Raw genomic sequence first — 16333 nt, forward strand, 5'->3', positions numbered from 1 at the left:
CACAAAGGATTCGCTGATAGTTCATCGCGTTTTGATGATAGCACGCTTCTCCAGTAAAGAGGCCCTTCAGATAATTCTGGACAGTGAGAAAGAATTCATGAAGAATTTTTCCTCAGAGGAAGATTGCAACTCTAATGACAAACGGCTGCATTTTCAAGAGCGAATTGATCCCGCCGAGGATAAAAGTTCGGAATAAGTTGTTTAAGTGTTATATAATTCTTTTTCTGATAATATAGAATATGAATTTTCATATTTTGCCTAGCTTTTGACATATTACATGAAAGATTGTCTTACAATGTCCCTAACATACGTGTATGTGTAAATGTTTGTAATGTGATATTACTCTAAACATATTGGTATATTACATATGACACAGATTATCATGCTAAAATACTGTCTTATGCGTAATGTAGCTTGTTTGCAAATATCTGCTTAGGTGTAAATATGATGTGATTTAGTGCAAATTTAATTCAGCCTCTGGTAAAATATTTGATAGGCTACTGTCTAAATACTAGACATTATGTTTTTATGTACAAATGTTTGGTTTTGGTTAGCCTATGCACTGCTTATCTTGCTAAAATACTGCTTTATGCACAGATGTTTGTGAATACAGGTGAACATTTTTAAAATGCTCTAAACGCATGCGGCCTATATGGCCAATCATCAGATACTCGCGGTGACGCGGCCTATGGCCCATAAATAGATATTTCTCTGTCCTATAGCCCATCAACAGTTATATACATGCATTGTGCGTCCATACCTATTAATTGCCCATCAGTTTACTTTGGATAATGTATGCTATGTTTTTTTTTTAGGAATGTGGCTCCAATGATCACGCTCGCCTTCGCCGGCACCTCGCAGTACGCAGGTGTTGTTCAGTTCTCAGTCCGATCGAGAATCATACTGAGTAAGTGCACAGATGTAATATTTTACTGATGAAATGTAATTTTATATATATCGTCATGATATATACAAGTACCTATTCTTCTGTTCTCTTTTTTTTATTCATGACCATGATGATTTTTTAGTAATCTTGGAAACAGTTGTGCTGCTTAATATTTAAGCCCCCAAAACAGGTTAACCCTCTGGGGTCGGCAAATGTTTGTATTTGTGAGAGAATAATGTTTATGCGTGGTTATTGAAAAAATATAAAAATGAAAGTTTCTGAAATAAGGCCACAAAACACATACTTAATGTGATCCACAATACTTTTGTTTTGAATATATGGATGTTGTCACCTTGGGCCCTATTATAACGATCTGAAACGCAAGTATCAAATGCGAAACGCAAGTAGCTTTGTGGGCGGAGCCCGGGCGCTGTTGCTATTATACCGGCGGGATATATGACTCTTGCGCCCGACTGAAGTAGCTTCATTATTCATAGGTGTGGTTTGGGCGTTACGTGCAATAAACCAATCAGAGCGTCATCTCACATTTCCTTTAACAATATTATAATTTGGGAAAAAATGTTTAAGCTAGATTTATGCCAATTTTTTTCACATCTTCATGGACACAACAATGATTTCCATTGTATGTTCATATTTTTCCTTGTAATGTATGATTTGCAAAAATGAAAACTGCTGCGCCTGTTTAGACAATCAAAGTGTATGCGTGTTGTTCACACGCTACATAATGGCCAAGCATGCGCCCTTAAAATAGCATATGACTACCGCGCAACACGCCACTGACTTTAAACTAGGTTTTTCCTGGTCAGTGGCGGAATTGTTTTCTCAAACTGCAATAGCACCAGGGAACATTTGCGCCGGAACACGCCTCCTCTTTTCGCTGAACAGCTACAGATTGTAAGTAATCTGGTGTAGTGTTGTAGTTTTACTTTCATACAGGACGCGGAATGCGCGGCGCTACAACATTTTAAAAAAACTTTTTGGATGCCCCCGTCTCTATTGGCCGCGCTGGTAATCGTCACAGTGGCAAAAGTTGAACTATTTTGAACTTTGAACCGTACCCGCCGCTGCGCTTGCGCTTTGGTCGACGAAGCAACAAAACGTGCATGCCGTGTCCTTTTGCAAAAGTATGTGAAAAAAACGACAATGTTTGCTAGGCCAAAAAGACTGTTAATTTCGCGATAAAAAATTGACGCCGTTAAAATGGGTTTGAGTTAACGCCGTTAATAACGTGTTTAACTGACAGCCCTACTATATATATATATATATATATATATATATATATATATATATATATATATATACTCTAAGAATCATTATGCAGGTCATTGTCTTCTCAGGTGTGAATCAGAGCATTATTCATGATCATTCACGCGCCCACGCATATTGCCTTTCCAAACAAAAAGTGTCTTACAAAATTTAAATCAATGCATTGTTTTATGTGAATTATTAGGCAGGATGATTTTCAGATCATTTTGAAGCAAAAACTCTAGGCGACATCCATTAGTCAAAAGTCTGATGGACGCATTAAAGGCACGGTAGGCAGGTTTTTTCTAAAAAACTTTTCCCCAAATTTGTTTAAACTGTCTTTATATACCAATACATAATTAAAATGTAAGTACCGTATTTTCCGGACTATAAGTCGCTCCGTAGTATAAGTCGCATCGGTCAAAAAATGCGTCATGAAGAGGAAAAAAACATAAGTCGCACTGGACTATAAGTCGCATTTATTTAGAAATGTATTTCACAAAATCCAAGACCAAGAACAGACATTTAATCTGGAAAGGCAAGTTATCCAACTACACCATAGCACACAGAACAACAGGCTGAATAGGTGTCCGGCATGTTAACGTAACACAGGGTGTCCCACAGCACTTTGGAACTAAGGCATCCGCCTAAGCAACACACGCCTGCCGCCTTAACCCTTTAGGCGCCAGAGGTTTTTTCCTAAAACGTTTGATTTTGACATCTTAATTTCAAAAGGCTATATCTTAAAAGTGATAAAAGATAGAGACTTTCAGTAAATTAGATAAATATTAAGGATGACCCAAAGTTTATGTAGGGATTACATTTTCCCATCTAATTTGCATACTATGACGTCATATGGTGGCGGCCATCTTGGATTATAGAATTTTCATGAAAATTCACAAGTTTAAATGATAAAATGCAGCACTTCTTTCCCCCCAAAATGTCCCTCACCTTCTGTATGCTATATTGCACAATACTGAATGCTCAGGTAAATAGTAAGCAGTAAACAAACTGTGTAAATCATTACTAATAAATGGTAGAAACAAACCGAATGCATGTAGTGGTTGGCCTTTTGCTGTAGAGATTTTCCATTTACTACATACAGTAGGCATTTTTATTATATATATATATATTACATATATATATTATTCATATGACACACAAACACAAGTAGACAAGACCTGTTTAGTTGCCCCGTGTCACACCGCCTCTGCTCCTGCTACCAGCAGCGCGGGCGCGGCCAGATCTGCCTCACGCGCGCGCCGAGTGTGCACAGCTCGGACTACTGACATTGCGACTCCCCACCCTGCCTCCACGTTGCCCCATAACTGTCCTATGAATACTTTGACCTCGTCTAACATACCCAGTAGCTTTAGACAAAGTCTCCACCACAATACTGTCACCGTGATTGCGGAGAGGCACACGGTCAGAAGACAAACTACATGGCTAGCGCGGTAAAAAATATCCCGCCTCGTTCCCCACAACAATAACACACCTGCTAACTTCGCGATGAACACTCCAACCCTGGGAAACATTGTTCCCACCACTGACATCGGGCAAAGGACCATCTACATTGGGCAAAGGATTCATCGTTTGTGCTTGGTGTAACGTACGGGCTATACTTTCACTTTCAAATTCACCGTCAACTTCTGAAGGCAGATATTTCCCTTCAGAACCAGGGTCCGCGAATAGAAGACCCAACACTTCATTGTGGGTAAGCTTTATTGATGCAATTAGATAATAATAATAATAATAATAATCTAATGCAAATACTTGCTGACGTTGACAATATTGCTTTGATAAAATGGCTCACTCGCACACTAGCTCCGCTTTTGTTCGCGCTGATTCAATGCGATCTAGCTCGAAGATTTTGTATAAAAGCATGACGTTTTTTTGAGTCTGGGATGAAGTATAACATGTCTGCCAACTAGTGGATGGGAGATCGAAGGAAATTTGACACCCTATTTGACAAAATCGGCCGTTTTATACAGTGCCGCATCTTGTCGAGTAAACTCGACCGTGGCGCCTAGAGGGTTAACTACGTTGTCAAAAAAATTGATATGATCGATATATGCCACGTTACTCTGTCCTGTTTAGAGCTTAGATTCTCTGCCCGAGCCCGATATTTCCCGCCGCTATACTCGGGCCGGGTCTGTGATCTAGAGACGTGCGGCGCGGGACTAGATGTGATGGCCGAGTGCGAGCGGTGGCCTAATGCACTCACTATGTGTGTGCGGGCTGCGGGAGAATAAAACGATTAAATAGAAATATCTATGAATAAAACATATAAAAACTAATAAATTGTTATTCATCTGTTGCAGAAAAGCAACAAGAACTACTAAAACAAAATAGAAACGATTTACAGGCCAGAGTTTCTATTTGTAACATGTTTGTGGCGTTGACCGATGTAGTCAATCACAGACATATGTGTTGATTTCTGGAACTTAATGGCCAATCAGAAGCATTTAAGATAGAATGCCCTCACCGCTCAAAACAGACTTTTTGTTCAGTGCTGAATTCTGCATGCTGGCAAATCCTCAGATTATAAAAGATATTATGAAAGATTCATTATGCCGTCAGCTTCATTGTTAATAACAGAGATGTATGAGATCGCGATGAACTGATCTCAGCTTTTTAGGAATTATTAAGGGAGCGCGCATTTGCGCGCATTCAGTCATGGCAAACCATGCCATTCACTCCCACCCCCTCCCTTCTGGGCTCCTTCCAAAGCCACGCCCCCAAAACACATGAACGCGCAATGCCGACAGCTCAGCTGGAGGGTGCGTTTACCAGCGCCGAGCGGAGAGGAGCGCAGTGCATAGTGACATGTCAGAATCACATGTAATAAAATACCTAACTTTATCATTATGAATATAAACAACTAACATGGATGTTAGTACTCACTATCAAGCTAGCATATCGATACTGGTAAAGTTTAAAATATGAGTTTGATTCGGTAACGAGCTAGTAACATAAGGCAAAGCTAAAAACAGGTTGCATTGATACACGTTTTCCCATTACCATCAGTTGCACTGTGATGAAGGTGAATTTCGTGTAAGATTCATAACATATACTGTGTTTTGCATGTAAGAGCTTCCACGATGAAAGCACTGTTGGCTCTGATGAGGACTACACTCCGGAAACAAGTACCGGATCGTCGGCTCAAGGACATGTCCGGGGTCGAGGGCGAATACTGTCTTCCTTTTTTTGCCTTGTTTGCCTTCGCTGAATGTATATGCAGGTACTGGGAATTTTGACTGCTCTTTCTCTGCCATCATTATGATTCTTCCTAGCTTCCGTGCCTCTTCCCCTCCTCGAGTCAAACGGGTGCACGCATGTGGGCAGATCCTGTAGCAGCAGCGGTGGTAGCCATGGTAGCGAGGGAGAGTGACAGTTGCCCAGCCAATCATTTCAATCGTTCCCAATGGAAATAAGTAGCTGTGTTTTTATTTCAGCCCTGAGAGGACTACAGACACTCGATTTTTATACTCTCTTGTTCAGAGTACTTACATTTTATTCAGTCTCTGTAGTATTTCTGAATACTAGTGTTAGTCCAAAGCAAAAATTTTCTCTTTATTGGTATCTTTATTTTATTGTATTTATTTGTGCTACTTTTTTCAATTGAATTCAAAGATTGAAATCAAGCTTCCTTGTGTTGTGTAAATTCTTAAGAACAAAATTACCCCATTGTAAAAATGCAGTGAGTGAGCATACATTTAGGCGAGATAAATGTAAAACAAAACAAAAAAACAAAACAAAAAAGTCTAAACTCCCCCCTCAAATTAATCACCATAAGAATCACCTAAGGGACCTTTTCGGGGGACCTAAGGGACCTTTTGAGGGGCCCTTCATACACCAGAACTATTACATTCACTCAATCGTCTTAATCACAAAGTACAAGTTATCAGCCTTTTATTTTGCAGGAATAAATACCATTAACAAAACATCCAAACCTATAGGTCTGTCATATAAATAATGACAGTTTTAGTGCCTACAACACAACCAAATACAATTAACTTGTCATTGTTATTGAGAAAGTAGTGATATAGAACATTAGATCAATACTGAGCGAATTAGAATTTTTTTTTAAATATTCCTGTTCTCCAGATGGGGCTCACGCCAAAGGATATATTGTATGCACCATCTACTGTACATATTAATCCTTATTCACTCCAAAACTTTATGGTAGAGATGATCTTACCACAGTATCTCCAGTTTACAGTGAAGATTCTCCAGTCCAGCAGAGAGCAGCTTCACTCCTGAGTCTCCTAGTTTATTATCAGAAAGATCCAGTTTTCTCAGGTGTGAGGGGTTTGATCTCAGAGCTGAAGCCAGAGCAGCACAACCTTCATCTGTGACACCACAATACCTCAACCTGTAGAGAACAATGACACACATTAAGCCTATATCCAAAGATAAATATAACACTTAAAAATAAATAAATAAATTAAATAAATAACCCAATGCTGTGTTATAGAATATGCAATTATTATATTATATTTATTCATTTTTGTTTATTAAGTACTTATGTGTTGTAGTTAACCACAATTGTAACTTTATATAATGAGTGTTTTTATTAAGCAATGCACCAGAAGTTGTTATAAACGATTAGTTAAGAAAGTGTTATGAAAGACACTTGTAATAATCATTGTAACCATATATTGAGAAAATGGTTAATAAAAACAACTGCAATTGTTGATGTAAAATAATTTATTGAGAAAATTGTTTATAAAGAAACACATACCACACTTAATATTTTAAGCATTTATTAACAAGCATGGTCAGGAACAAAACATGCATTAGAAAGAGCTTTGCTAAAGAAAGAAGAAAAATGCAAGCATTACCGTTGTATGTGTTGCGGACGAGGCACAGAATGCAACAAAGATTGTATACACTACATATTATTCCTTATTCACTCCGAGTCTTTATAGTAGAGATGATCTTACCTCAGTTCCTCCAGTTTACAGTGAGGATTCTCCAGTACAGAAGAGAGCAGCTTCACTCCTGAGTCTCCTAGTTCATTCCCAGACATATTCAGTTTTCTCAGGTGTGAGGGGTTTGATCTCAGAGCTGAAGCCAGAGCAGCACAACCTTCATCTGTGACACCACAATCAATCAACCTGTAGAGAACAATGACACACATTAAGCTCATATCCAAAGATAAACAACACATAACACTGTCAATATGAAATATATACAAATACTCATTAGTTCACTTTGTTAAAATACATCAGTTAGGATTAACGGATTGAATATACAGTAAATTCTGAAAATTTCATTAAATTTTGAATATACAAAAAAATTCTATGGAAAGTCCCCATAAAACATGGAAACCCAACCATCCTTGTTATTGAATTATTTTATTTAGTCAAGAGAATGTAGTTCTGTATGATGCTTCTGAAATAAAACTCAGAAAGATGTAATGAATTGTTTCTGTACATATGACTCATCTTATTCCTCATGTACAGTCTTTATAAAAGTTTATGATTTAACTTTTTGCCATAGTCTAGTTTTAAAAACTAAAGGTAACACGTTATTATAACTGCAAGCTATTAATCATTAGTTAAGCATTAGTAATTAGTTAAATTATCATTTAATTTCAATTCAGTTAAATTTCAGTTAAATAAATTAAAATTTATTTGTATAGCGCTTTTCACAATACATATTGTTTCAAAGCAGCTTTACAGAAAGTGCATTTCAGAAATATACATACATTTTTATATAAACCTTTATATAATTTTATTTATATCAAATCTTTTTATAATTTCTTTATATCAAAGGTTCTTTATATCAACCTTTATAAACACAGCTTTATATCATTTATAAAGCATTAATATACATTAATACGCAGTTTATAAATACAGCTATAAATGCTTTATTCTTGATTTATAAGCATATATATATAATGTGTTTAATAACTGTATGTTCATCATTTAGAAATGATAAATTGATCATTAACCCTCTGGGGACCAAAAACGCGCCGGCGCGTTTTGCTCGTTTTTTTTTTACATAGCAGCAAAATCAATTTAAAATACTCCGTAATTTTTGGTCATACAGACTTAAGAAATATAAAAACATAAACTGTTAAATGTCTACTTTTTTATGTGTCCACTTACAATCGAAATAAAACATTGTGCTTTTGTAAAATAAAGAAAATAAACAGGGTGTGCTTTCTGCCTCTCCGTCTCCGTGAACTTTTTTTCTAATGCACGTCTGTAAACATATACAAAACTCAGCGAATACTATTCACCCAGGCATGAGCAATATATCTTTATAATCATTTAAGTGTGTACTTTTAAATTAAAAAAGTACTTTTTGCTGCGCAAAAAAGTAAATATCAACGAATTTTCAGATGTTTGTTTAATGACTTTTTTCCCCTTTATTAAACATGTAAAATATTCACAAATTAATATGGAAAACATGTTGATTTTACTGGTTTTCTAAGGCCAAATTAGAACCTGGAATTGACATTTTCCCGCAGTGCTTAATAAGAAGAGCCATTAATATTATTAAACTATTGTTTTCTAACTCGGCTAAAAACATCTCCATCTCCGCTGTTAAGCAGATGCGCTTTTAGAGAGAAATGCACCTTTCATACGGATTACTTAATCAGAACAAAATGTATTAGCTTTAGATTCGAATTTGTTTGTTTTAAAGTGGACATTTCAAGCTTTAGCCTATAGGCTATATTTTGTTTCAGTTCTCGCGCTCCAGTTCACGGAGATCATGAAAACGCGCCTGATTGTTTTATTTTATTTTACAAAAGCACAACGTTTTCTTTATTGTTTACACAAATAAAAGTAGTTACAAATAATGTATTATTATTTTCTGTATGACCAGAAATTATAGAGTATATTAACCCTCTGGGGTCGGCAATCACGCCGGCGTGATTTGCGCGTTTTTTTTTCACATAGCAGCTGAATAAACTTAAAATACTCCGTCAGGTATGGTCATACAGACTTAATAAAAATGAAAAAAGAATCTGTGAGATGTCTACTTTTGTATGTGTCCACTTACAATCAAAACAAAACGTTGTGCTTTTGTAAAATAAAGAAATTAAACAGGGTGTGCTTTCTGCCTCTCCGTCTCGTGAACTTTTATTTCTTGAGCACGTCTCTAAACATAAAAAAACTCAGCGAATACTTGTCACACATTTGTGAGCTCTATATATTTATAATCATTTAAGTGTGTAGTTTTAAATGATCTGATTCAAAACGAAAACAAATATTCTCTGTTTAAGTAATTTGTATAAAACCAACAAGATATTCAGTTTCTCTAACCTTTGCTCATTAGTTTTAATGTGACCACACCCACACGCGCAAAACATATAGAGATACAAATTGTCCATGTGTCGCGCGAACGCACGCGCCCATTACATCAACAACAAAGCGGCAAACTTTATCAGTCCTCTGCTGTCGTCGAGTTTGGAAGACACGCTGTGAGATTATTGGGTTTACATCTGAAGAAGAAGAACGCGATTTGAAGACAAGAACGATTTTAAGGTAAGAAATAATTCTGAATTATATTAGTTAGTGTTATTGTTGCATAAACTTCATATTGCCATTGAACTGTTGCTCGATGCTTCAGTAAATGTTCCCTGCACGCGCTGTGAGAGTTTGAGTCATTCGTGCGACGTGCGTTTGAAAAGCAAAAAGCACCATGATTTTACTCCAATCTCATTTCATAACGTCATATCGATTGTAAACATTTGAAGTAACATATGATAATCAATATGTTTTTCTCTAGTGTAGTGTTACTGAAGTGTTCCTTTTTAACGATGCCTGCTATACTATTTATTATTTTATTCAGCCCTGCAGGTATATGCCTACAAGGCACAACAAATATATATGTGTGTGTGTGTGTGTGTATTTTGTAAATTTTAAAAATGAATTTTAACCAGAAATCTAAAATGTATTCCCACAATCATGCAGCCCTGGTTTCTCTTGATATCAGCATGTTCACAGGTTTTATATATATATATGTGTGTGTGTGTATTTTGTAAATTTTAAAAAGGAATTTTCACCAGAAATCTAAAATGTATTCCCACAATCATGCAGCCCTGGTTTCTTCTTGATATCAGCATGTTCACAGCTTTTATATATATATATATATATATATATATATATATATATATATATATATATATATATATATATATATATATATATATATATTTTAGGTAGCTACCCGTCCTGCTGACTTCAACATGAGCATGAGGAGGTAAAGTGAAAAATCAAACACCTTGGAAATGACAGGTACTATGTTTCAGAAATGGCACAAAGGTGTGTGACTGGTTAAGTCTCTGTCTTTAGTTCAGTGTGTTAAATAATGTGCTTTTTTGCCATTTGTTGTGTATCTTTGGATTATGTTGTGTTGTAAATAAATTCAAACAATCAAAAAGCCATTCTTTTTTAAATCTCCTCATTCTTTGTGCAAGGTAATGTAATGATAGTGCCTGAGAGCTCCTAATAGGGCCATTATGGGAGGCTCTTTGTCTCTCTCAGATGTTAAACACTCAATATTCATGGTGGTTAACGCCTCCTCGCATAAAGCTTTCTTACACAAGACATGTCATACAAATTTTAAATCAATATATTGTATTATCTGAATGAGTATTCAGGATGATTTTCACATAGTTTTGGAGCAAATATTCTAGGCTACGTGATACAATTTTCAAAAGCTTTGCAAAGAAATAATCAGTTTGGGTTTCATGACCTCATTTCAGTGACTTTTTTTTGGTCATTTTCACAAACCACGCATAAATGTTATTATCTCAAAACTACAAACTTTTACATACATGCTGCTGACATATTATTGTAGCAGAGTTTGTGATTAATGCAGTGTAATAATACTTTAGTCATGAAAATGTCACAAGTAACAGAAATAAGCACAGATGTTAGAGTTTGTCAGAACACCTCCAGGACCCAGAAAACACCCAGACCCCAGAGGGTTAAGTTGTTTCACTGTTAACCCTCTGGGGTCTGAGGGGTTTTTGGGGCCCTTGAGATGTTTTGACATGCCCTGACATTTGTGCTTATTTCAGCTACTTACAACATACCTTTGGCCAACTCATAATTCTGCTGTATTCAGCACAAACTCTGCTACAATAATATGTGAGCAAAATGGAAGTTACATGTTTGCATTTTATAGAAAAAAAATATTATGCGTGGTTAGTAAGTTTTGGGGAAAAAATTGTCACTGCAATGAGCACATATAACTCATACTGAATAGTTTGGCACAAGACTTTTGAGTTACTATTCTTGTAGGCTAGAATGTTTACTACAAAATTATGTGAAAATCATTCTGATCACTCTTTCACAAAACAACAATATAATGATTTAAACTTTGTAAGTCAGTTTTTGTGCCAGCTCTGCTTTATGCGTAGGGGTGTTGATGGCCATGAATATGAATGAGGGGAGACAATAGACACTCCCCCATCAATCGCTAATGCCCCATCACGGTGCTATGAGGCAGAGAGGAGAATCTGAGAATGAGAGGACATTCAAAGGTTTTGTTTTTCAATCTGTTTTTATTGTAATTCCTCTATGTGGAGGAACTAAATGTTGTGCCTCACAAGACCACAGTGCTACCGTACATATATAAACACATAGTACCAGTCAAACGTTTGGACACATTACCATTTTTAATATTTTTGATAGAAGGCTCCATTTATTTGATCAAAAATACAGAAACAACAGTAATATTGTGAAACATTATTACAATTTAAAATAATGATTTTCTATTTTAATATACTTTAAAATATTATTTATTTATTTGATCAAAGCTGAATTTTCAGCATTCTTACTCCAGTCTTCAGTGTCACATGATCCTTCAGAAATCATTCTAATATCATGATCTGATAATCAGGTATTATCAATGTTGGAAACCGTTGTGCTGCTTAATATTTTTTTATAACCTGTGATACTTTTTTCAGGATTCACTGATTAAAAAGAAAAGCATTTATTCAAAATAGAAATCTTTCCTAACAATATAACTTAACACATCCTTTCAAAAAAAGAAAGAAAGGTAGTGTATACTGTTACAAACAGACTCATGGGCGAATGCGAGTCAACAGAGCTCAGTTGCGGTCCAGTTTCCCGTGCGGGCAGGAATCGCGCAGTCTGTGCAACCATGTCAACATCAGTCTCGGTTTTCCATGACAGGGTGGACTTGGACCTGTTGCTTGTTTGCTGTGGCTCTCTTTGGGACAGGTGCTTGGACATGTTCATTGTCACATCTGTTGTTTCTTTATTTTAATATTCCTGTATTTTTAGCATGACAATCAGTGTTATAAGCTAATCAAAACAGAGTGAAATATACTACAAATATGTTTAGAGAGTAATATCACCTTGATACAGTTTACACGACCATATAGCTACACGAATGTTAGGGAATCATATTTACACCTAAGCAGATATTCGCAAAAGTCAGTATTTCTAGCATGATAATCAGTGTCATAAGCTAATCAAAACGGATTGAAATATAATACAAATATGTTTAGAGAGTAATATCACATTGAAACACGACCATATACGAATGTTAGGGATATTGTAAGGCAATCTTTCCTGTAAGATGTCAAAAGCTAACCAAAACTAAGCAAACTATAGTCTGAAAATTCATATGAGTTCTATATAATCAGAAAAAGAATTATATAACACTAAACAACTTACTCAAACTTGTCTTCGGCTGGATCAATTCGCTCTTGAAAATGGAGCCGTTCTCCGTCAGAGATGCAACCGTTTCTCTGAGGAAAAGGTGAATTCTTCCTCGTTGTCCATAATCATCTGGAGGACGACTTTATCGGAGAAGCGTGCCATCCTCAAAACGCGATGAACTATCCGTGAATCTGACGAAGAAACTCTGTGTTTTCATGGCATTGATCGGAGGGCGTGTGCGAGGCGTATAGATCACCTCAACTATTAGCATGTGAATAGCGCCGGGGGGCGTGGCGGCATCAGCTCATTAAAAATAATGAAGGGAGAACTAAAAACTGCGCCTCTCCTTGGTTTCAAAGGGATTACATAAACTAAGAATATTTGTTTTTTAATATAAATTACTTCATTGAAAAGAAGAGAATTCTAGCTTCATAAAGACAAATCTCTCGTTACTGAGTGACAAGTATTCGCTGAGTTACAGTTCATTTTCGGACGCGTTTCAGAATGGACTTCCCTGACAGAGAGAAGGCAGAACTCGCATCATGTTTATTTTTCTTTATTTGGCGAAAGACACAACACTTTGTTTTTATTGTGAGTATACACAACAAAATAGAAACTTAACTGGATCGAATGATGTAAAACACTTAAATGTAAGATCAAAACCAACAGAGTATTTTGAATATCTTTTGCACTGATAAGAAAAAAAGCGAGCTGATCACGCTGGAGTGATTGCCGACCCCAGAGGGTTAATAGGAAAATGCAAGTGTTCACGCCCGCGCCTCCATGCCATTTATTGCGCGCTCCACACTCACCACAAACCCTTGGATATGTGTCAAAATCTTGTGTTTATTTGTGATAATCTCAGCCCTGTATTATTATTGTCTAACCCGTATTATGAATGACATTTGACGAATTGCTTTGTTCCTTTTTTGGATAAAAGCGTCTTCTAAATATGTAGCCTAATAAATGTTATAATAATGATGATAATTATTATTATTTGCGTACACGGACCCCAAACACACCACGGGCCCTATCTTGCACCCAGCGCAATTGACTTTGAACACCGACGCATGTATCATTCCTATTTTGCACCCGCGCACAGCGGACTTCTACCTCCACAGACGCTCGTCGGTAAATTAGGAAATGAACTTGCGCTCGCGGGGGCGGTTCGGCGCAAAGAGGAGGCGTGTTCCGGCGCAAAACTGCCCTGGTGCTATTTTCCAGTTTTAGAAAGCAATTGCGCCACTGACCAGGAAAAAAACAGTCTAAAGACAGTGGCGAGTTGCGCGTTAGTGATATGGTATTTTAAGGGCGTGTGCTTGGCCATTATGCAGCGTTAACACGCATACACTTTGTTTCTCTAATATAAACAGATGCAGCAGTTTTCATTTGTGCAAAACATACATTATTACAAGGAAAAATATTAACACACGAGGGAAATCATTGTTTTGTCCGTGAAGATGTGAAAAAGATCTATCTAGATTTAAAAAAAAAAAATCTAGATTAGGCTACACATTTACCCAAATTATACGCCTGTTTAACCGAAGCTAATTTGTGTGGGTTTCTCCCATCATCCCCAATGTCACTTCTCTGTGTTTTACGGTCCTGACGAGAACGTCGGTCTCCACGGCTGTGAACTGCTCTGGGCGTGCGCTGGCAAATCCGCCGTTATAATAGCAATCCGCCATGGAACAAGCGCGCCTGCTCTTAAAGGGAATGTGAGAGGACACTCTGATTGGTTAATTTCACGTTACGCCCAAACCACACCTATGAATAATGAAGCTACTTCAGACCAACCCCTTTTAGATTTGCGCCAAGCGCAAGAGTCATTTATCCCGCCGGGAAAATAGCAACAGCGCCGGGATCCGCCCACAAAGTTACTTGCGCTTTGCGCTTTGACACTTGCGTATCAGATCGTTAAAATAGGGCCCCACGTCTTCTAAGTCAGGTGACTGTAAATGCGCAAAAACTGTTTCAATTGCAGTTTTGCGAAATATTCCTTTTTTGAATTGCCTGAAAAACCTCCTCATGCAAGCGTAAAAACGTTTTTGCGATAAACAAGAGTTTTTGCTAAATTGACGTGTTTCCATTGTGCGTATTTTCAATTCGCAATTTCAATTTGCGCAATTTGAAGGGTAATGGAAACGCGGCTACTGAGAGCATTCAAACAGGGCTGCGTTTCCCAAAAGTATCATAAGAAACCATTGATGCTTTTGGGAAACTTACAGAACAATGCGTAACAGAAGACAGAAAAAACATGTATGAGTTATTTCACAATAAAATGTAACTTCACAAATTGAAGTTGTAGCATTTTTTTTTTGAAAAATTACATTTTAAATTGAACGTTAAAAGTTCATACTGATTGTTCCTTTTTTTGTAACTAATTTTAATAGTTAAACAATCGCTTACTTGTGAACTACACTATTTGTGACAGGGCGCATGTTACTGAAGAACGAGCACAGAGAGAGAGAGAGAGAGAGAGAGAGAGAGAGAGAGAGAGAGAGAGAGAGAGAGAGAGAGAGAGAGAGAGACAGAGAGAGAGAGAGAGAGAGAGAGAGAGAGCGAGAGCGAGAGAGCGAGAGAGAGAGAGAGAGAGAGAGAGAGAGAGAGAGAGAGAGAGAGAGAGACCCTCCTCCGGCCGCGCGCGCACTCTCACCATGTTCAAACTGTCTTGCTCTCCCTCCCTCGCGCATATGAATCAAAATCAATTGAGAATTGGCATGATGGTAAAAGGTCGGAAGACCGAAGTTTCATGTAGAGCATTGGGAGATTTTCTTTTCCTGAATTACCGCTGGGTGTGAATTGTGCTAAAAAAATGTTGCCTTATCTTCTCTGAAAATTCATTCAGTCGTATGGTACGACCACCATTTGATTGACGAACTTACTGTCCAAGGTTTCTAGGTGGTCTTGAAAATAATTGGCTGGAGTTTTTCGAGTCCATGATTAAATTGCTTAATTGTCATTTCAGTGCTTCTAACTCAGTGGCTGTAAGTGGGTTAGGAATAGGATTTCAAGTGATTTTGAAAAAATGGACAAAAAAGAGAATCACATACCCCACCTTTAAATATTGTTTTTTTTTTAAGTTCAATAAATGTTACTTTTTTAAATTGAGACTTGTAACATTTGCTATTATCATGATCATTGTGTAATTTTTATGATGTAAATTGAGGGAACAAAAGCAGTATCGGCTCCAAATATCGGCAGCCCGTGTTGGCCATCGACTAAGGCTGATGAAAAAAAATCGGTATCGTGTGTGTGTGTGTGTGTGTGCGTGTGCGTGTGCGTGTGCGTGTGCGTGCATGAGGCGGCGGCGTGACCACTGGATTTTTTCCTTCCAAGAGAGTAAACTCTTACTCCATAATTTATGGTCATACAGATAAAAGCAAGGCATAATTCATACATTTACAAAAGATATTCAGATTTAGTAAAATAACGAAAACAAATGAACGCCACAATGAACTAAAACTAAGTGCGTTTTCTTTCATTTTTTAATCTGCAATATTTAAGTGAAATATATTTCAGCCTT

At 37.0% G+C, this 16333-nt stretch overlaps 1 protein-coding gene across 1 annotated transcript in view; it reads right to left on the reverse strand.

Annotated features, from left to right (window-relative positions):
• LOC306997715 (protein NLRC3-like) overlaps positions 1–16333 on the reverse strand; it is a 124578-nt gene that overhangs the window by 68868 nt on the left and 39377 nt on the right. The window contains exons 9-10 of the mRNA XM_079611117.1: positions 7099–7272; positions 6354–6527 (exon numbers count right to left, since the gene is read on the reverse strand). Of these exons, the coding sequence (XP_079467243.1) occupies positions 6354–6527; positions 7099–7272 (348 nt within the window). The remainder of the gene's footprint in view (positions 1–6353; positions 6528–7098; positions 7273–16333) is intronic.

Source organism: Phoxinus phoxinus (genome assembly GCF_949152265.1).
Source record: "Phoxinus phoxinus genome assembly, chromosome: 4".
NCBI classification, from domain to species: domain Eukaryota; kingdom Metazoa; phylum Chordata; class Actinopteri; order Cypriniformes; family Leuciscidae; genus Phoxinus; species Phoxinus phoxinus.